Source organism: Mustela nivalis (assembly GCF_964662115.1).
Source record: "Mustela nivalis genome assembly, chromosome: 14".
Classification (NCBI taxonomy): Eukaryota; Metazoa; Chordata; class Mammalia; order Carnivora; family Mustelidae; genus Mustela; species Mustela nivalis.
In genome coordinates, this window is record NC_139033.1 from 88,242,804 (window position 1) to 88,265,851 (window position 23,048).

The 23,048-nt window shown below is 38.1% G+C and overlaps 1 protein-coding gene across 18 annotated transcripts in view; it reads right to left on the bottom strand.

Moving 5' to 3' along the window:
* MTMR3 (myotubularin related protein 3) overlaps positions 1-23,048 on the bottom strand; it is a 139,503-nt gene that overhangs the window by 31,988 nt on the left and 84,467 nt on the right. For 11 of the 18 annotated variants that reach the window (XM_082697983.1, XM_082697977.1, XM_082697993.1 and 8 more), the window contains 5 exons: positions 20,782-20,861; positions 11,064-11,153; positions 10,337-10,453; positions 2,727-2,809; positions 355-521 (listed from right to left, as the gene is read on the bottom strand). In XM_082697983.1, coding sequence (XP_082554109.1) covers positions 355-521; positions 2,727-2,809; positions 10,337-10,453; positions 11,064-11,153; positions 20,782-20,784 — 460 coding nt within the window. In that variant the 5' untranslated portion in view covers positions 20,785-20,861. Of the gene's footprint in view, positions 1-354; positions 522-2,726; positions 2,810-10,336; positions 10,454-11,063; positions 11,154-18,159; positions 18,248-20,781; positions 20,862-23,048 lie in introns of all 18 variants that reach the window. The other 7 variants (XM_082697982.1, XM_082697979.1, XM_082697991.1 and 4 more) reach the window with 1 other exon arrangement.

Below are 23,048 nucleotides of genomic sequence, written 5' to 3' on the forward strand. Positions count from 1 at the left end.
AAACTTAGAAGTGATGGGCACATGCTAGGTGCTCCATAAAATAGATAACGAATGAATACACATATGCTTAGAGTCCCATTTCATGTGAAGGGTACCTCAAACAGTAGTTCAAAAAAGACACTATTTGGGGTGCCTGGGTGGCTCAGTGGGTTAAAGCCTCTGCCTTTGGCTCAGGTCATGATCCCAGGGTCCTGGGATCGAGCCCCACATCAAGCTCTCTGCTCGGCAGGGAGCCTGTCTCCCCCTCTCTCTGTGCCTGCCTCTCTGCCTACTTGTGATTTCTGTCAAATAAATAAATAAAATCTAAAAAAAAAAAAAAAAAAGACACTATTTGCACATTTTAGAAAGGTCTACCTGGTCTGCACAGGTCTCCATGTTGCTCTTTTTCACTGGCGTAGACCTCCATGCACCAAGCGTGGTATGCAAACGAGAACAGATCTTCTATTTTCGCAGGTGGTCGGATTGCATTGTTCAGTCTCTTGAGCCACTCTTGACACTGCTCAAAGGTTGAGAACTGACACCTTTGTAAAGCCAAACAAGTATGGATGTAATTAGCAGATGGCTGACAATGAAACTTGAGGGAAGCCACCATTTCAAGAGTGCCTACGTCCTGGTGCAGTGACAGCTACAATCAAAAGGGCATCAGAGGTGGCCATTCACACGTTCATCATTTATGATAAAAAGAGGTCCAATAAATTTTAGCCAATGGTACAAAATGCCAAAAAGAAAAAAAATGGACGTGTGAAAAACTTATTTTTAGACTGATGAAATTGCTTCTGAGATTGATTAATGGTAATTATTAAAGTAAAATGGCAGTGTTCTCTTTCATGAATAAGGTTTCCTTCTATGTCTTCCACCAAAGCTTTAGAAAGGTTGTCAAGAAATAGGTTATAACAAAACAAAAAGAACTTCTCCTAAACCTATCAGGCCAAGCTCAAAAATAAATCACAGCACAACTTTTGGCCAGTTTGATAATAATTTCAAAATCTAACTCAGCAATTAGAATAAATCAGCAACTGTAGATCCAAAATAAGACCCTGAAACTTTCAGCTGTGACCATGTAGAGAACCAAACAATTCTATTAGAAATTGTAATTTTAAGTACATATTGTTTGATTCAATTAGGGCAAAAAAATACTTCACCTTTTCAAATGCAGAGAGTGTTTAAACTGAGTAATTAATAAATAAGCTTTTTAAATGTAAGTTGTAGTTAGTATCTATCAAAAGCAAGCCAATCTCAATGGCTAAAAGGCAACTTATATATCTTAAAACAAAGGAGGTCACTTGAACCTCTTGCTCATTCCAATCAATGTGGTTCATCAATATGCCAACACACAGTGTTTACTGGCACTCCAAAATCAAAGAGATAAGGGAATTCAGAACTTCTAGAGCTATTAAATTTAAAAACACATTTCAGACATCATTTTGCAATCATTAAAGATTATATCAGATAAAAACCATAATGGATGTTAAATCAATGGAGAAACTTGACGAAAAGCAGGATATTTTCATTGTCTTAAAGTGCCTTCTATAGATAGTTTATTTGTTGTGGGGGAGAAAATGAAGAAATTGCACAGAAAGCAGGGGACACCTCAACCAGAATGATCAAAATTAACATCACCAATAAGGGACAGATGGACACTGCTTGCCTCCAGATGTAATAGAGTACCCTGAGAAGGATACAACCTACACATATAATACTGTAGCCAAGAATAAAGAACCTCAATTTAATCATAAGGAAACACTGTACAGGCATAAAATGAGAAACATTCAATTGAAAGATTATATTATTTAAAATGTGAATGTCATAAAAGAAAAAAAGGGAGTGAAAAATGTTTCAGAGTGAAGAAGGCTAGAGCGGCGCTTGGGCAGCTCAGTCAGTTAGGTGTCAGCTCAGGTCATGATCCCAGGGTCTGGGACAAGTCCCACATCAGGCTCCTTGCTCAGTTGGGAGCCTGCTTCTCCCTCTGCCTGCCGCTCCCTCTGCTTGTGCGTGTGCGCTCTCTCTGACAAATGGATGAATAAAGTAAATAAATTATAAAATAAAATAAAATGAATGAATACATATTTTAAAAAAACTAAGAAGGCTACAGAATCACAGCAACTAAATGCAATACCTGACTTTGCATGGATCCTATCCTGAATTAGGTGGGGGTGAGAGAAATGCTATAAAGGGCATTATTAGGTCAAATGACAAAATTGGAACAAGGACAGTAGACTGGATAAAAGTATTATGAGTGTAAAGTTGTGAAGCCTGATAATGATACCATGGTTATGTAAGAAAATATCCCTATTCTTAGGAAAGCACACCAAAGTATTTCAGGGTGAAAAGCCAGGTTTACGTAACTTACTTTCAAATAGTTGAGAAAAAGAATCAATCACTCAAACACACACATGCGCGTGCACACACACACACACACACACACACAGCACCTGCAAACAATAAAGCAAATGGGGTAAAATGTTAACAATATTGGTGTTCTTCGTAATATTTTAACTGCTGCACTTTTTTTGGTAAATCTGAAATTATTTCCAAGTAAAAAACTTAAAAATTACTTTTCAAATAGGAAAGTAGCCTAAAGATGAAATATTTCAGGCACTAACTACTCAGAAAATATTCCTAACAAGGCTGACACTCAAAAGCTGTTTTTGTTACCAAACCATGAATCCAATCTTTTAATAATACATAGTTTCCACACTAAAAAACAGCATAAACACATCACATACCTGATAACTTTGCAGTCTTTGCAAGTCAAATGAAGCTGAAATATATCTCGGCATTCAACACTTTCTATAAGCTGTAATGGAACCTGCAATTAAAAAAGACGAAGACCCCTTGTCAAGAAGGCATTAATCCCGCAGTTTTCTCAGTGGGTTCAACAAGAAAGATCCAAAAGCTCTACAAGGGAAAGCAGCAAACAAAGCCACAAATTTATCTGAATCAGTAGTATTCAAGTGATTTACTACTGAGTCAATTAGGGTTTCCCCTCCTTTCCCTCTAAATCAATAGCCTCAAGTCATATCTGAGCAGGAAGACAAGGAATGAAAGAGCAGGGAAACAGGTCATCTCTCAAGTATCAAACTCAAAATCTCTCCAGGTACTACTTTACACACTACAGCTAGCTGTGATTTGCAATGACAAAGCAGCTGAAGGGAACCAGAGTGGTAATCTGGTCTTGTTCACAGAGAAGTGCAGATCAAGGTGACGGCAGGACTACACTTATTTGCCCCAAACAGCAAAGTGGACTTGTGGCTTTGTTTTAGCAAAGGAACATCCTGAAAAACATTGGAGATCTAAACTGCCCACAAGCCACACCGGAAAGATGTGTTTGCTTGTCAGACTCTGTGCTCAGCAGAATAGACCCATCTAACATCTAGATGTTAGAATAAACATTAAAGTGGAGGGAACAGGCCACACAGTGGTCAAAGGTCCTAAAACTACCTAAGTCTAATTTGCTTCAAAAGACCAGGAAGATCCCTGTCTGCCAAGTGGGGCTTAATGTATGAACAAGCTGGAATGGTTCTCTCCCTGCCAATCCGGTGAGCAGACTCTACAGAACACAGAAGTAAGGATAATAGCGGAAAGGGCTGGGAGAAGGAAAGGGAGGCAGACAGGGAAAGCATCTTAACAGGTGACAAATCTTCAAGCTGATATCAGAATCCTCCCCCTCTTGGATCAATTCACCTTGACTCAACCTTGGGTTCAGAAACTAATTTCTAAAACTTCTCAAGAGAGCCTGGTAAAATAATTGTAGATACACTCACTCTTTAGAGAAGGGGTAGACTACTGTTTCTTATACTATATCATGCCCAGGCAAAATATAGCTCTAACAATTCCAAGTAGCATTCCAACAATTCATGTTCAGCACAGGAAGAGACAGGCAGTCTCCAGCACAGAAACAAGAGAGTGCTGCCTGCACAAGGTGGCCATCATCTTAGCTGAGCCAGTTTCGGAAATGGGCTTCCTGCAAACTCTGCCCCACCACGCAATTGCCAGAGTTAGCAGAGAACTCTCAGAAAAATGATGTGAGAATCAAAAAGAAGCCCAGTGCTGGATGTCTGGGATAAGAAACAGAAACTGGGGCAGGGATTAAACAAGAGAAGCAAACAAAATAATATATAGAAAATGGGAGTTTTTACCTCAGAACTCAGAACCTTCTTGCTTAGTTCTAAGTCTATAAAACTAAAACTTCCCTCATAATAGGACTGGGAGTAAGTGAAGAAATCTTGTATTCTGAGAAAAAATGAACTCTGGCCCTCTGGGGTTCTTTTTTTTTTAAGTTTTCTGGTTTTTGTTTTTTGTTTCTTTAAGATTTTATTTATTTATTTATTTATTTGACAAGACAGAGATCACAAGTAGGGAGAGAGGCAGGCAGAGACAGAGGAGGAAGCAGGCTCCCTACTGAGCGAGAGCCCATGCAGGGGCTCGATCCCAGGACCCCGGGATCATGACCTGAGCCGAAGGCAGAGGCAACTGAGCCACCCAAGCGCCCCTGGCCCTCTGTTTTTAAGTCCAAGTGCTGTGAGAAACTGTAGCTGATGCAGCTAAAAATTCTTTCAAGACCTGTACATCTCAGAAGGAAGAAGGCAATATACATCAACGGGTAGGGATAAGCTGTAATGGAAGAACACATATTAAAAAGATAGAGATAGGTGGCACCTGGGTGGCTCAGTCTGTTAAGCGGCCTCAGGGTCCCAGGATGGTGCCCCACGCCAGGCTCCCTGCTCAGGGGCAAGTCTGCTTCTCCCTCTCCCTAAGTTTGTGCGCACACATACACACTGCCACTTTCTCTCTCCAAAATAAATAAATAAAATCTTAAAAAAAAAAAAAAAAAGATGGAGATTGGAAGAGGACACTGATCTGTCTGCAGGTCAGTCCTTTGGGTGCCCTATAAGACACTTATACTGCTTTTGGATGCCCTGTAACAGACTCTCATATTGCATTTGCTTTGTTTTAATATAACCCCTTTCCCTTCTCCCTCCCTTCCCAAAAGTGACTGCAAGAATGGCAATGAAGAAGCCTGAATTCTAATCTCAAATTTCTAAAATTTTACCAACTAAGTCTGCCTACTTCCCAATTTTCTTGGGCCAATTTCTAACCTGCTTCTATGTTTTCTGAACATCAAATGGTCACAGCACAGGAAGTCCCAGGCAGAGGGAACAGGAAGGGTCTGGAGTGGAGTGAGAGTAGCTTTACAAACCCACATGGAAAGGCTACTCTCTCAGAAGTCCCCTGCATCCCAGGTCCCCTTCAGTCACCTTCCTTATAACTATAAAATCTGAAAACCAACTAATGCTAATAGCAGCTGCTGGTGGAAGTGAACGAGTCTGTGCTACTGTGCTATAAGGAAGAGATAAGCTTTACATGCCCTACTGTTGGATCAGCCTGTGTCCAGACTTCCAGAATAAAGAAACACCTTAGAGCATGCAAAATATTTGCTACCTAAAATGCATTTGATATGCAAATTTTCACACATTTTAACATCACAAATTTAAGGAAAAAGGCTAAAAATACCAGATGCTAGTATGCAGATACTACTAGCAAATCACCATAAACCACCATGTGTACTCAAGTCATAGATATGGAAAACAGATTTTAATGTTCATGCAGACTGTCACATGCAGGGAAGTTTAATATGCAGCAATTAAAAAAAAGAGACATATAAGAGAGAAATAAGTGATTTTATATACCAAATGAACAACTCCCTTTTTTCTTCTCCTATCTAGCCCAACATTCCCTTCGATGTTCCCTCCACAGACTGCCTCCTCTTCCAAAAATGCAGAACAGGCCTTCTCCTCTTACACACCCAACCAAAACACACGAAGTTTCTCTACTTTAAGGCCTGCTCCATTGCTTTAGGTTTCTCAGTTTTCCTCACACATCAAGAGGATCTCTTACCATTTCTGTAAGCAGGCAAACCCCATATTCAACCCTACTAGCAAACAATTATAAATTGTCTTCAATCCATACTATTGAATCCAGGCCATTTTATAGCCCAGGGAGGTTAAGCTTCTACACTATAAGCTAGTGGCAAAGACAGGACCAGAATCCATGCACCTGTCTTCTAGCCCAAGCTCCTTCCATTATAATGGTGCACCTTTCCTTCTTCCTCTAAGATGGCCCCTTCTTGCTGTATGGGCTCTACTTTAATGTTTCTCTCAGAATTAAGTGGGCTCTCCATCAGGGACCTTCAAGAGGAGAATAGAATTTAAACCAGAGTCCTTATGTACAGTTCTATCCATGGAAGAGTATGAAAAAATCTAAAGTCACATACATTCAAATCCTCCCTAGAAAACTGATTCAGTGTTTTGTAGCAACTCATTTTCTTTTTGCTTCTTTCGCCTCTACCTTCTTCCTGCAAGACAATTTTAACTTCCTTTACAGTGATTTTCCTCTTATAATCTCCATAAAACTCATGCTCAAACGATGCATCAAACACACTCAGTGCTGTTAATTTCTCAAAAGGCCAACAGTTACATCATGGGCATCAAAATCATAAGAGCATCAATCCAAAAAAGCAGAAGAGCAGCAGTTAAAAATTATAATAGACATGCACAGTATTAAAGATCCATAGTACTATCTCACTCCAGAGGGAATTTTACGTCATCATATCCTAGTATGTTTACTTTAATTCTTTCTCAGTTTGTGTGTGTGGACATGCACATGTGCAGTATTTTTAAGCACCAGAATTTAAAAGTGGGATAGGTCTACCTTTTAAAAACAATGCCCTTTTTATAGCCTGAATGGAAAGTACTAATTCTGTACATCCATTTGAATTAAAAATGGCAGACTGAGTGAAAATAATGAGTCTAAACCTAAAATCTGTAATAAGCTGTTAAGTATCTGGGCTCTAAATCTTATATAGAAACCAGTCAGAAGAAGACTGTCACCAGTTAAAGATCCAAACTCTACTGCTCACCTTTTATATTTACAAGCTGCTCTTCTAGCACTGATTCAGACACTTCTGCTGGCATATGAATACTGCGGCCAAGGTACATGAAGGAAGGGTTGACAGTAACCTCCTTCTGATACTTGGGTAATAAAGATTTTTGCTATACTACAGTTAGACAAAAGAATGTGAAAAAACGCTAAGGAAAATGTTTGCAGGTGCTACACTTGCACATTTTTCCTAAAAAGCATTAACAGGCCAGCCTGGAAATAGAAGCTTTACTATCTTTTTAAATACTAATTTTGATTTTACAAATTATTCCTAGTTGAAATTCACTTTACATTTTTTGAGGATCACAATTCCATCTGTTTATGTACACACTATGGGGCTTTTTCCTCACTCTACAAATTGTTCTCATCATAATGTACCAGTAACACTTTGTCTAATAAAATGGAAGGGACTCATGCAGAGAGGACAAATTCTGCTGCTTTGCAAGGTGAGCTTCTGACAGTCAAAACCAACTTGTTCCAAAGCACGGTGCAAAAACCACCTAGGAGTCTCATGCTACTTACTGGGATTTCAGAAGCAGCAGACTGAGAGGCAGTCTATTGAATTACACAACAAAAATTGTTTTAAATTTTCATGAATTCACTTGAACACTTGTTTATAAATGAGCTGAGCAAAGAAATAAACCTGTACATATGCAAAAATACAGTTTTGGAAAAGCACAGAATGGGAGCAATTCATACCTTAAATGTTACAAATGAACTCTCCTATAGATGTTCTTTATTCTAGGACTTGGAAAACTGATACCCAGTGAATATATTTAAAGTAATGATATTATGGTATCTAAATCTACAGGCATGTTTTATTCAATGTGCTATAAAATTAAAAGTAAATATATGATATCAGGTCGCTATTTAAAACTTGATGGTAAGTCATTTTCTAAAGTGCTAAATATGTTGATTTAAAAGGCAAGGAAGGAAGGAAGGAAGGGAGAGGGGAGAAGAGAGAGAGGGAGGGGAGAGGGGGAGGGGAGAGGGGAGAGGGAATTGTAAAGGTGGGGCGACACCACCAACTCTCTGGTCTCCCCCCAGGACCTAGTACAGGAACAACCACTGTTTTGTGAAGTAGGAACCACAGGTTTAAGAACCTTAGCACTAACCATGATGTGAGTATTTGTATGGAGAAATCCCAGTCTCTCTTGATCTGAAATGTTTAAAGTTGCTGCAATGCCAAAATACTTTTGAACAACCATTTCTGAGTGCAAAGCCATTATCTTGGGACTTTTACATGACATGCAGGTTCTATGCCTTAGATGGTTATTATGCTGAGATAACACTTTTAGGTGAGGAAATGGGTCAAAAGTAAGAACAGTGTAAGTTTTCTTAAGCACTATACCTCAATCATAATGGGGAGTCAACAATTACAGTATACAGCCTACTACTCATATACTACTGTTAGAGATGATGTTGACACAGTCCTAGTCACACAGAAATTTATTTTTAAATGAGCTTTAAACCCAAAAAGGGTTTTTAAATGGTCTAATATCCATTTCAAACTCATATTAACTTCAATTCACTTAATATTTACTGAATACCACAGCACCAGGAAACATGCTAATTCTGAAGATACAAACATGAAGAACCAAAAAATTATAACACACCTCGTAAGAGTTGTAAAGGCATGCTTGAGATACTGAGGAAGTCAGAGGCAAGGGTAACAAACTGTCAGGGAGGGAACAGAGAAAGGCTTCACAGAAGTTACCACCTAAAATGGGTTTTGACAGATGAAGAGAAATTCCCCAGGCAGGAAACGAGAGAGAATTCAAAGGTGTGTGGTGTGGCTCAATACTTTAAGGAGGGTGGTTTTATTAATAATACAAAGGGGAGAAAGAGGATAAGAGAGAAACTGACAGAAAAGCTGACAGAGACGAAGGATCACACCACTTAGCCTGATACCATGCTAAGTAATTTCATCTTAGAAATACTGAAGAAACAATGGAGGCCTCAGACTGGTAAATGACATGATCAAATCGATGCTTTCTCTCCAACAGACCCTATTTCCAAATAAATCTAATAACAGCCTCGGAAATACCTGGCTCTAAGGCAGTAAGTTGAGAAATAGGAGACAATATGGAAAAATACAATAACATGAATCTGTATCATCCCCTCATGCAATTTAATTACAATTTCATTAATTCCAATCAGATAAACAAACACAAGATTAAAGTGGGCAATTCTACTAATTATACTGTCCTTACTTTCACAGTGGCTGGGAAGCAAATTCTGGTTGCCAGGATTTTATAGGAGTTTTCATCCTGTTCCCTCCTATTATCATGACCACCCAATATCAAATGGACCCTTCTGAATACAGTGCTATATGGTATGAATGCACAGCATGCCTCTTTCCTTGATGTATTTTTAGCTGATGGACAGTCAGGGCCCAGATCTACACGCCAGGAGAAATTCAAGCCGAAACAGCTCTTTGATATAAATGTTTAACTACAAAAAATACTACTACTACATAAATAATAAAAGCCAATTATTTAAAAAAAAGGACAGCATTTCAACAAACAAAAGAATTTGACAAACGAGTTATGTAACTTCTGGACCACTGAGTAAAGTAAACTTAAGTGACAGATTTCAATGAACCCTAAAACACACAATGTAAAGTTTGAATGAAAGGAGAGTTCTGAACTTTTATAAGAAGTCTTAATACATTTCTCAGGGCTTGAATCAAACTGCAGAAAGAAAGCCACAATACCAGCAAAGGAAAAAGGAAGAAGGCATTCACTTAGTGGAAGTATATGAACTTGCATATCTTTGTGGTGAAGGCACATTCACTGAAATCTAACGATGGCAGTGCATTGAGAACCAGATCACTGAGAATACCCTCATAACTGAAAAGGGCAAATGCACTCTTGAGAACTGAGGGCCTCCCTTTTCTTCAGTAATACAGTCCATTATGCAAATAAACATTGTATTTAACATCCATGCTTATTCCACTAAGAAGCAATTAGCATTAACTTCGTCCTATAATGAAAGTCTCCATGGAATTCAAAGTACACCTCATCACTTGACATCAAGGTACCAGAAATTATCTCAACTGAGGCAGCTGTTAAATACTAAAGATTGAAGAATAAAAGCCTCTACAGCCTTTGTGTGTAATGATACACCATTACCTAGTACAAATCGTTTGGTGTTACTAAAAAATGGACAATTCAGCTGACAACTACATTTATCATTCTGAATCAAGAGTAAGAGTTACTTGTTAACCTAGTGTCCCCTGAGTGCTAAAGTAAGTGAGAGAGAGAAAAGCAGAGCACACAATGTTTTCATACCCAACTGTGTATAACACTTCTCTGAGAACATAAACGATTTCTTTGGTTTTTTTTACTTCCTTTCTGGCTCTACTTTAGTGGGAAAACAGTTGGTAATCACTTACATTAACAAGAGACTCCTTGAACTTGATGTGAAGTCTATAATTAGAAAGGGCAATGATGGCATCCTCAGCACGGCCCACATACTCTGTGCTTTCTCCATGAAGTTCGAGAAAAGGAACCTTCAAAATGGAAAAAGAAACCTTTCAGAGTTCTAAAGCAGTAAAGCAAAGTCTTCAAGTACAGGCTGGACAAATGGATAATTAAGACCTGTCACTCAAAAATAAATAAGGGACTTAAAAAGGATAATTTATATCCACATATCAAATATACCTGGTTATTCAAATTCCAGACTACTGAAGGAATGACAGAGAGATGATCCTCTCAAATAACGAATTCTCAAGAAATAAGTCTTTCTAAAAAGAGAGATTGTGGGGTGCCTGGGTGGCTCACAGGGTTAAGCCTCTACCTTCAGCTCAGGTAATGGTCCCAGGGTCCTGGGATCAAGCCCCGAATTGGGCTCTCTGCTCGCCAGGGAGCCTGCTTCACCCCCTCTCTGCCTGCCTCCCTGCCTATTTGTGATCTCTTTCTCTGTATCAAATAAATAAATAAAATATTTTTTAAAAATAAATACATAAAATAAAAAGAGATTGCTTTCCAGGTTGCATTTCTACTATGAGTATAGTTTAGGGAAAAACAAAATTATACAGTGCATTACTTCAATCCATTAGCTCTGCTACTGTTACTATGAGGCTAAATACTTACTTCATAATCAAAGTGGCCTGTAATTACCTGAAGATTCTCATCCTCCCGGATCAGCTGCTTCCTGGGAAAAATCTGATTGGCCTGGATGCACTCAAGGCTGTGCCGAGTCTCTTCATCCTGGAAAAACCCAAAACCTTTAAATAATTTCAAAGCTCTCAGTCATCCATATTTTATTTTTCCGCCATGTCGAGTAGCATGATCACAATTCAGAGTCCAGTTACCAAGGTAAACAGGCAGAAAGCTCAAGGAAAAAATATTCATCCCCAAAGTATTCCATACAATATATAAGGTGTCTCTAGTGAGAGAGTACATGGATAAAAAAAAAAAGTTTTGAGCGTAAAGAACATTTTTACCAAGCACAAATAAATTGTAACACATTACTTGTAAGAGAAACCAAAATAGTTTTTTCTCTTTGCTATAACCTTAAATTCTTATTTTTGAATGCTATATCCTGAATTACTGAAGAATTAAACAGTGTAATATCTACAATTTGCTTCAAAATAACTGGAGGGGGAAGGGTAGAAAGGAAGTGAGTGGGAAACAAATGAAACAGGATTATCCATGAGGGGTAACTGAGAAAACTGGGAAAAGCAGGGGTTCACTAAACCAGTGTGTCTACTTTGGTTAGATGTGAGAGATTTCCACAACAGAAAGGTTTCTTTAAAAATTTAAGTTTAGGAACTGAATCCCTCAAAAACTGAAAACATGTGACCCACTGTCCCTAGTTTAATCTGCCTTGAATCACGAAACATTTCTATTACGACAATTTCAAAAAAAGAAGCACTAGGGCGCCTGGGTGGCTCAGTGGGTTAAGCCGCTGCCTTCAGCTCAGGTCATGATCTCAGGGTCCTGGGATCGAGTCCCGCATCGGGCTCTCTGCTCAGCAGGGAGCCTGTTTCCTCCTCTCTCTCTGCCTGCCTCTCTGCCTACTTGTGATCTCTCTCTGTCAAATAAATAAATAAAATCTTAAAAAAAAAAAAGAAGCACTAAATTCTCATCTAAATAGCACTTGAACTAATTATAATGTGTATTTAAAAAGTAGTTTTTTATACTATGAATTTTTATGGTTTAGGAAGACAGGAGTAAAGCAATCTACTGGAAAGCCTAACTGTAAATTATTATAGAATCTGTTTTATACAGCACATTTTACAAAAGCAAAAGCCATATTGTGTCCTCTGACAGCATTAAGAATTATAACCACTAATTAGAGGACAGTTCTACCTACATGTTCTGCTTAACACAATTCCAGCAATTCTTTAAATTTCCTCAAAGGAAAAAATAAATCCTGCCTATAAATCCTAACTACAAACCCACTTATGGTTTTACCTAATAGCAATCTTAATCATAACACAGTAACACTACTAATGTGGCTCTCAAAGTGAGATCTACAGATTCTAGGACCTTTCAGAAGCTCTATGTGGTCAGAAACACTTCTACATTAGTACTGAGACATTATCTGCCTTTTTTCACATTGACCTTTGTACTAACAGTACAAAAAGAATTAACAGATAAAACTACTGACACCTTAGTATAAGCAATGACACCAATTTCACTCCAGATGTCTTGGATAAAGCTGAGGAAAAATGATAAAATTTTATTTAATCTTGACCCTTTGTTAAGTCTTCTTTTTTTTTTTAAGATTTTATTTATTTATTTGACAGAGAGAGATCACAAGTAGACAGAGAGGCAGGCAGAGAGAGAGAGAGGGAAGCAGGCTCCCTGCTGAGCAGAGAGCCCGATGTGGGCCTCAATCCCAGGACCCTGAGATCATGACCTGAGCCGAAGGCAGCGGCTTAACCCACTGAGCCACCCAGGTGCCCTGGTAAGTCTTTTTATATATAGGAAATAATATGAAACACTTATGCTACATACTGACATGTTATGGTTGTCAAGGTAAAGCATCCGTGCAATGGTTGTTTTTGGTTTTTTTTTTTTTAAAGATTTTATTTATTTATTTGACAGTGAGACAAGCGAGAGAGGGAGCACAAGCAGAGGGAGGGGGAGAGGGGGAAGCAGGCTCCCCGACCTAGCAGGGAGCCCAACGTGGGGCTCAAATCCCAAGACCCTGGGATCATGACCTGAGCCTAAGGCCAACACTTAATGACTGAGCCACCCAGGTGCCCCTGTGCAACTATTTTAGTTAACAGCTAAACTAACCAGTCCCTCCCCCGCCATTAAATACCATTTTAATTGAAAGAACATCTGACAAACTATAATTCAGACTTAAACTCACAGGTTTTTTTTCCTACAAATGACATCATTAATTACTAATGATAAAGCTTTTATGTGAAAATTTGAATCTTGGAAAACGCATCATCTGCTAAAATGAAGAGCTCCACAGATTGCCAATACTTAAGCAGACTTTTCTGACAAAATCAGAGCCAATACTACCAAATGTGATTTTTATTTTCTTTTTTTTAAAGATTTCATTTACTTATTTGTCAGAGAAAGCAGCAGCACACATGTGCACAAGCAGGGAAAAGCGCAGGCAGAGGGAGAAGCAGGCTCCTGCTGAGTAAGGAGCCCAAATCAGGACCCAAGCTAAAGGCAGATGCTTAACCAACTAAGCCACCCAGGCACCCCCCAAGTGTGATTTTTTAAAGAAATTACAGAGGTGCCTGGGTGGGTCAGTCAGTTAAGCATCCAACTCTCAATCTCAGCTCAGGTCTCGATCTCGATCTTGGGATGATGAGTTCAAAGTCCTACAATCGGTTCCATGCTGGGTGTTGGAGCCTACTTAAGAAAATAAAAAGTAGGGGCATCTGGGTTGCTTAGAGGGTTAAGCCTCTGCCTTCAGCTCAGGTCATGGACTCAGGGTCCTGGGATTGAGCCCCGCATTTGGTGCTCTGCTCAGTGGGGAGCCTAGTTCCCCTTCTCTCTCTCCTACTTGTGATCTCTGTGTGTGTCAAGTAAATAAAATATTCAGAAAAAAAAAAAAAGGAAAAGAAAAAAAATAATAAAATTATAAAGAGAAATAGGTCTATATTTGAAAGATCAACATTATTCAATTAACAATTATTTTCAAAATGACAAATGCATAAATAATGTTACAAAATCATGCACGGATAAAAAAGATCCATTTGAAGTACAAGATAGACCAATGGCTTTAAATGTAATAGAATATATTGGGGCACCTGGGTGGTGCCGTCAGTTAAGTGTCCAACTCTTCATTTCAACTCAGGTCACGATCTCAGGGTCGTGAGATCGAGTCCCGTGTCCGGCTCCATACTCAGGGCAGAGTCCACTTAGGATTTTCTCTCCCTCTCCCATTGCCCCTCCCCCATCCAAAATAAATAAATCTTTTTAAAAATGTAATATAATGTAGTAAGTTCACTGATACGGTTTCAGATTCCACAATGCAACTAACTTTTAAAGAAATATTACTTGTCCCCCCAAAAAGGAACATATATTCCTTGCTTTGGTAAAACAGAAGAATACACACAATATTCTCCAGATGGAAAAACTATTAAAATATTCTTCGAACTATATATCCATGTGAGGCCAAATTTACTTCATATTTTTCAACATTTTTTTTCAACAACAAATTTTAACAAATTAAAAGCAAAAGTAGATATGAGGATCTAGCTATCATCTATTAAGCAAAACATTAAAGAGATTTGTAAAAATTTTAAAATAATGCCACTATTTACACTATCTCTGGATGAGGAAAAAGTTACTTTTCATCAAAAATGTTATTTATGTCAACATTTAGTCGGTTTTTGTTACTTCTTTTTTTTTTTTTTTTTTAAGATTTTAAGTAATCTCTACACCCAACATGGGGCTCAAACTCACAACCCCAAGATCAAGAGTTACGTGCTCTACCATAGAAGCCAGCCAGGCACCCCAGTTACTAGTGTTTTTAAATGAACAAAAGAACATTTTAAAGACTTCTCAGGTTTAATTCCTAATAAAGTATAGACAGACATACCCTATGTAAACAAAATCTCTCTAGGGTCCTCAATAATTCAGCAATGTAAGAAGGGATCCTCAAAGCAGAGCTATAGTTTTCTCAACTCTATCTACTATACTGCAACTCAAAATACCATTCAGGTGGGCTCATTTCAAGTCACACTTCCTCTAAAACCATTCTTCCAGCACTAATCTGTGACCAGAAGAGCCATTCAGAAATTGAGTAACAATCCCTCACCCATCTACCACCATAAAAGCAGTCTCTTGGCTACTAGCTGACTGGGTCCATTCCATCCACCCACTTTATTTTGAGGCAGAAGAATCTTACCTTTTAAAGGTTTGATATTCAAAATATAGAAAGACATTACTGACTTCAAGTTCTAAAAATAAAACTGTAACAGCTTTACAAATGGCTCATGAAATCCAAAAAAATTTACGAAACATCAGTCATCATTAAATAAAGTCTTGTTATATCTGAAAACAAATGAGGTGTAAACAGAGTCACATCCCTAGGGCTGTGAGGCTGTGAGGTACCTTGATGAATTAAGAAATTATGACTGATAAATAATTATAAAAGTTAAAGTATAAAAAATTCAATTTCTCATAGTAAAAAAAAAGTTTAATCAATGCAGTATATTTCAGTAAGGTTAATATTGTGTGGCTTAGAACCTCTAAAAATATAATTACTTGGGGTGTACAAAGGTTTGTAAAAAGGCTCTACTCCCATAAACACCAAAATAACTTGTTAGATAAAGAAGAAATCTGTGTCAGTCTGTTCCATTTTTATCCCTCTTCAGTCATTTCCTCTGAGGTCAATGACTGAGTGAAGGAATAACAAGGGATACAGTTATATTTGGAAGGAATTCATTTTTCTATAAGTGTTATCTTTTTTTCTTTTAACCAATTCTATTTCCATTATTAAGAGGTAGCTCCTGACCCAAAGATCATTGAGTATTTACACTTAAAACCAAGAAAAGATAAGAGGAATCTTGATTTTAGGAAGATTTTTCTCACAAAAAGCAACAGAGGAAAGGTAGGGAACACTATGAGGGGGAATGCTTTTAAAAATTACTACATAAAAGGGGGGCACCTGGGTGTCTAAGTCAGTTAAGCACTAGATTCTTGATTTTGCTCAGGTTGTGATCTGGGGGTTGTGAGCTCGAGCCCTGTGTGAGGCTCTGTGCTCAGTAAGGAGTCTGCTTGAGATGCTCACCTTCTCCCTCTGCTCTAAAAATCTTAAAAAAATCATTGCAAAGGCGCACCTTGGTGGCTCAGTCATTCAGCGTCTGCCTTCAGCTCAGGTCATGATCCTGGGATACTGGGATCAAGACCGGAATCGGGTTTCCTGCTTGGCAGAGAAGCCCGCTTTTCTCTCTCCCACTCTCCCCAATTGTGTTCCCTCTCTTGTGGTCTCTCTCTCTCTGCCAAATAAATAAATAATTTTTAAAAAATTATTACATAAGGGGCGCCTGGGTAGCTCAGTGGGTTAAGCCTCTGCCTTCGACTCAGGTCATGATCCCAGGGTCCTGGGATCAAGCCCCGCATCAGGCTCTCTGCTCAGCAGGGAGCCTGCTTCCTCCTCTCTCTCTTTCTCTCTCTCTCTCTCTCTCTCTCTGCCTGCCTCTCTGCCTACTGGTGATCTCTCTCTGTCAAATAAATAAAATCTTTAAAAAAAAATTATTACATAAAAGTAAACATGCCTCCCTGGCATCACATTAACTTTTTAACTCACACAAACATATAGGCCTAAACTTTTATTCTCTTCAAGATCATTTTACAGTCATTCATTTCTTCAAGTGATTACTGGACCTAGTTTTTTACTGACCTCTCAATAGCACAGAATCAAAATACTGTAGCAAGCTAAAAACAAAACCAAAAATGAGAAGCCATTACAAATCTACAAATCTATTCTTGCTGGCACATTCACTTGGATGCTAATCTATGCTAATGTATATAACCAAAGTAGCCAGTGAAAACTAAAGATGGAATGAATGGCATTGAACATAACAGAGAATTAAGTCAGCAAGGCAAGATCATGAAGTAATATTTTCTTCACAGTCAAATAAAATAAGTGTGCTTTTTAAGACTATCTCAATTCACATTACCTATAAGGCTTTACAGCTGATTTCCCCCTTATACATAAATATGCATTTAATCACTAAGGACTTAATTAATATTAGGACAAGCTACTGACATCCTGAAATGGTATTTCATAACATAAGTTAAATTAACTGCCTAATTTATTACTTTCTAAATTTCATGGGTAAAAAAAGGTCAAACCTATTCTGATAGAATAAGGTGCTGGAAGGAGACAAAAGGGAAGGAAGAAACAGACTAGCAAGTCTTGGCCTCCTAAGAGGCTTGCAAAATTTCTCCCAGGCTACAAGTAGTAATTTATTAGTACTAGGGAGCATATATTCCATATGGTCGATTTCCTAGTATTGCTGAGGGACACCAGATATTGTGGAATCTGGCAATTCTTAATCTCTACCAGTTCCATAAGGTCAGTGGGACTACCTACAAAATCTTGAAAAGGGATTAGTCACCACAGTTCCAGGCTAGTTTCTGCTACTGGCTTATATAGGAAGAGCCATAATCCGTGCATTAGAGGGGAAATCAATATTACAAAGAAATATTTAAAGAATACAGGAAGCAGAGACTGCCAACAAGTCAAAATACCCATTAATTAAATTCACATAAACTTCCAGGCTTTAAAAAAAAGAAAGAGGGGCAGGCGCCTGGGTGGCTCAGTGGGTTGGGCCGCTGCCTTCGGCTCAGGTCATGATCTCGGGGCCCTGGGATAGAGCCCCGCATCGGGCTCTCTGCTCAGCAGGGAGCCTGCTTCCTCTCTCTCTCTCTCTCTCTCTCTCTCTCTGCCTGCCTCTCCATCTACTTGTGATTTCTCTCTGTCAAATAAATACATAAAAATCTTTAAAAAAAAGAAGAGAGAGAAAGAAAGAAAGAAAGAAAGAAACTACTGCTGAGAATAAAATATGTGTAGGAATACCAGACAAAATGTAAAAATGAAAATAATTATCAGTCTCATTGTCAATCCCAGCAGTCATTATTCTTAAGACTGGTATTGAAGGCCATCAAAAATACAAATTTCTCTTGACACAATGCTTGGGATTTGTTTCAAAATAGTCCAAAATAATCCAAGAGTTGATAGTGAAGGAGTCAGAAAAAACAAGTATGGCCATGAATTAATACTTACTGCAGTGGATTGATGCATATAATCGTTCACTGTCTTTCTGTACAAGCTTGAGATTTTCCATAAAACATGAAAACATATTCTCCTAATGCTGAACATATGAAAAAAGGCTTCAAACTCACTTAATCTTTATAAGCTTAAGAGAGAAGATGTTACTCAAATTAGTACAAAGGTATACATTTTAAAAAAGAAAATTTGGGGAGCACCTGGGTCCTGGGATAGAGCCCCACACATCAGGCTCTCTGCTCAGCAGGGAGCCTGCTTCCCCCCCTCCCTGCTGCTCTGCCTACCTGTGATTTCTCCCTCTGTCAAATAAATAAATAAAATCTTAAAAAAAAAGAAAAAGAAAGAAAGAAAATTTGGGATGCCTGGTTGGCTCAGTGGGTTAAGTGCCTGCCTTTGGCTCAGGTCATGATCCCAGATCCTGGGATCAAGTCCTGCATCTGGCTCCTTGCTTGGCAAGTAGCCTGCTTCTCCTTCTCCCTCTGCCTGCTGCTCCCCATGCTTGTGCTCTCTGTCAAATAAATAAATAAAATCTTGAAAAAAAAAATTCAGTACTCCTGAATGCACTACACAAAAAATAAGGATTAAGCATATACAACCAAAATGCTGAAACAACAGAATACATCAATTAATTAGGATATTAATTAAATCAATGGTTCAACAACTTGCAAAATGTTATACAGCTAGTAAAATGAACATTAGGAACCCAATGAATCAATACAGGGAAATGTTTAATTCCTTTAGTGAAATAAGCAAAACAGAAATTTAATTATGCTTTAATTCCAAATACATAAAAAAATATACATGAGGACATGAACTACATAGAAAGGACTACAATCATGGGTTTTGGTGGTATAATTATCAGAGTATTTGTAAAAACTTGTTATGATGTTACTTTATGAGAAATTTTTAAAAAAACAGACACATGGCCATACTGTTCCCCAACTACAGCACATAAAAGCTTCTCCAGAGCACACCAGAAGACTATTCGCAGGTCACCAGCAGAGACCCCAGCAGCACCAGTACGAGAACCACACTCTTCCTAGCTACATGGTCTACAATAAAGGACAAACCTTCAGTACAGAACAGAGCTGCTTTTATAAGGCTGTCATTTGTTATTCATTAGCGTTGGCATACATACCACATAAATATTAGACAAGTATTTTTTCAATTCATTAAACACTCTGTGGGAAAACCAATAAAATAAAATGTAGTCTAGAGAAATAATATTAAAGGTTCATCAGTGCCTGGATATATCAAAAAGTTGTTACACCCACAAACTAAGAAAAAACTGGCCCAGCTTCAAAATGAAAGCAGTTACCTTTCTCCCTCTTTTAGTATGACACTTTTGCACAATAGTTTTTCTGCTGTGTTTTAGTTTGTTTTTAATTTTAAAAAGCATTTTCCACCCATGTCCCTAATGAAGCTTGAAATTAACATGGCCTTTTCAATTCCTTCTTTGTGCGCCAGCATGAAACAGTCTCAATCTAGGAAACATAACAAGGTAGAAGCAGGACAATATTACAGAGCACCATTTCTTTTTTAAGCCTTGAAGCACTGTTTACATATGCTCAGGACTGATAGAAATGTGGCTGGCTCATTGCTGCATCTTTTCTGCTTAGACGGAGCACTAAATGGCTCACAAGTCACTGAAATGGCCATTATACGCTCTGTTGTCAAAAACACAGGTGGGGGTGTGGAAAGCTGCTTCACCTTCATTGGGATAAAAATACTATCTTAAACAGAAAGAGGAAGGTAGGGATATACTGCTATCCAGAAAGGTGAATTCATAAAGAATATGTGTATGACCATATCATAATTCTTCTACAGACATACACACACACACACACACACACACACAGTTTTCACTACATCTTGCTTCCTAGAAAAAGATAAGAAACCTAGAACCATGAATTTTAGTCTTAATTCCACTTACTAACTGACTGAAAAGTAACATACATTATCTAATTCACAGGATTAAACAGAAATAAACTATTCTCAGGGGCGCCTGAGTGGCTCAGTCATTAAGTCTCTGCCTTAGGCTTGGGTCATGATCCCAGGGTTCTGGGATCAAGCCCCGCATAGGGCTCTCTGCTGGGTAGAAGGCCTGCTTCTCCCTTTCCCACTCCCCCTGCTGGTGTTTCCTCTCTCACTGTATCTCTGTCAAATGAATAAGGAAGATCTTAAAAAAAAAGAAAAAAAGAAAGAAACTATTCTAAAACACTAAAATGCTCCATTATTACTGAATAAACAACAAAAGAAAGGTAACAAGAAGAGAGTTCAGGAAAAGAAAAGTGATTTAAAAAATAAAAATGTGGGGCGCCTGGGTGGCTCAGTGGGTTAAAGCCTCTGCCTTTGGCTCAGGTCATGATTCCAGGGTCCTGGGATCAAGCCCATCGGGCTCTCTGCTCGCAGGGAGCCTGCTTCCCCCTCTCTTTTTCTCTGCCTGCATCTCTGCCTACTTGTGATCTCAGTCTTTCAAATAAACAAATAAAATCTTTTTTAAATAAATAAATAAATAAATAAAATAAAAAATTTTTTTAAATGTATGGACCTATTAGTGTTCACTTAATTTCAGGATAGAGTTCAATTCCAATTTTCCTGTTATTTCTTTTTACTTACCATGACAGGAGGCCCAGATTAGGAGGAGAAATCCCCTTCCTTTCTTCAGTGTCCGGCAAGACTTTCCTTTACACGTGGATCTTTAAAAAGGAAAACAAGGGGGGGAAAGAACAAAATTGGCAATCTTCCCCTACTTGGCCATATTTTAATTAAAGAACCACACATACATGGATCTGCAGACCTGACCAGAGTCACCCAAGAACAAATATCACCCAGCCAATTCCCCCTAGTTAAATCCAAACTCCATAATGCCTTTGTGAAAATCCTCATTTTCACATGTGAAAGTCCTAACATATTTCAGCAAAAATGCAGCAAAGACTCAAGTTTCTAACATTGATAATAGTATGAAAAATGTTATAAACTTTGAATGAAATAATAAAGATTAAAACCAACCTGCAAATGCAAAAACAATATTCTTGTAATACAACCGTTTTTTAAAAAGATTTTATTTATTTGACAGAGAGAGAGAGAACACAAATAAGCAGAGGGGCAGGCAGGGAGAGAGAGAAGAAGGCTCTCTACCAACCAGGGAGCCCGAAGTGGGGCCCGATCCCAGGACCCTGGAGTCATGACCCATGCTGAAGGCAGCCGCCGAGCCCAGGTGCTCCTATACTTGTAAAATTATAGGATGTTTCTGTGCTGATCTATAAATTCAAAATGGATCTCCCTATCTGTGAGAACCAAACTGGCTTAGTAAGCAAAATATGGAAAAACTGCCTTACTGCCCCAATATTCTATGTTCATCTGAAAGTCACACAATAAAAAGGACTGAAATACTGATACATGATAATATGTGAATGAACTGTGAGAATACTATACTAAGAGAAAAAAGCCAGGCAAAAAACCCCATTATTAAATACCGTTTATATGAAATGTCCAGAACAGGTAAATCCACAAAGACAGAAAGCAGGTTAGTGGTTGTCAAGGATTAGGCTGAAGAAGGTATAGGGAGTAACTGCTCATGGATATAAGGCATCTTTGTGGGGTAATAAAAATGTTCCAGAATTAGATAATAGTAGAGTTTAGCACAACATTATATACATTCTAAAAATCCCTCAACTCTAAAAGGTAAGTTTCAAATGATGTGACTTATAGCTCAATTAAAAAAAAAAAATGTAGTTAGGGGTGCCTGGCTGTCAATGGAGTGTGCAACTCTCTGGAGTGTGCAACTCTCTCAGGGTTGTGGGTTTGAGCCCCACACTGGGTGTAGAGATTACTTAAAAATAAAATCTTAAGGGGCACCTGGGTGGCTCAGTGGGTTAAAGACTGCCTTCAGCTCAGGTCATGGTCCCAGGGTCCTGGGATCAAGCCCCACATCGGCCTCTCTGCTCAGCGGGGAGCCTACTTCCCTTCCTCTCTCTCTCTGCCTGCCCCTCGGCCTACTTGTGATCTCTATCAAATAAATATAATCTTTTTAAAAATAAATAATTAATTAAAAAATAAAATCTTAAAAAAAATTTTTAATGTAAAGAGTGTGCATATAATCAAATTCTTCATAAAAAACTAAAAAAATCTTACATCAAAAAAGTTATGGAGCCAGTCCAGCAGAAATAAGCATTCTAGGCATCTACAGTATGGTCTCTAAAGACTAATTCCCACGGCAACTTAAAAAGTGTCAATGTTCTGTAATTTAAAAGGTTAAATTAAATATATACAAAAGCAATACTTGTATTAATTCTGAAGCATATTTGTACATGCACAGAAAAATGATACATGAATTTTTTTCAATGGCTACCCCTCTAAGAAAGAGAAGTGGGAGTGGGGACTTTTAGTTTTTATACTTTTAGAATTTCCATTTGTAATTAGGAAAATAAACTTTTATAAGAAGTTTTTTTTAAAAGAAACTCAGAATAACATTGCATAAAATGTTTTCCATTTAATCTAAGGCAAAGTGTAAAGATAATGACCTCAATCAAAAAAAACAGTAAGAAATGAAGGGGCACCTGGGTGGCTCAGTTGGTTAAGCGTTGTGTCATACTACTAACTCTATGACCTTGAAAGCAAGTCATACTAACTGCTCTGAGCCTCTGTTTCTTCATCTATAAATAAAAATTAACAACTTCATGAAAGACGTGTGAGGGTTAAAGGATAATGCATATGGTGTGCTTAATATAATTACTAACATATAGAAATAAGCACCTTTTAAATCATTAAGATATTCCATAACATACAAAGAACTTGGATAGGATAGTTCCCACCACTGTCCTGTTTTTGTGTATGTGTGCATACACAGTTACTTATTTTTGAACCATTCTTTTTAAAGACTT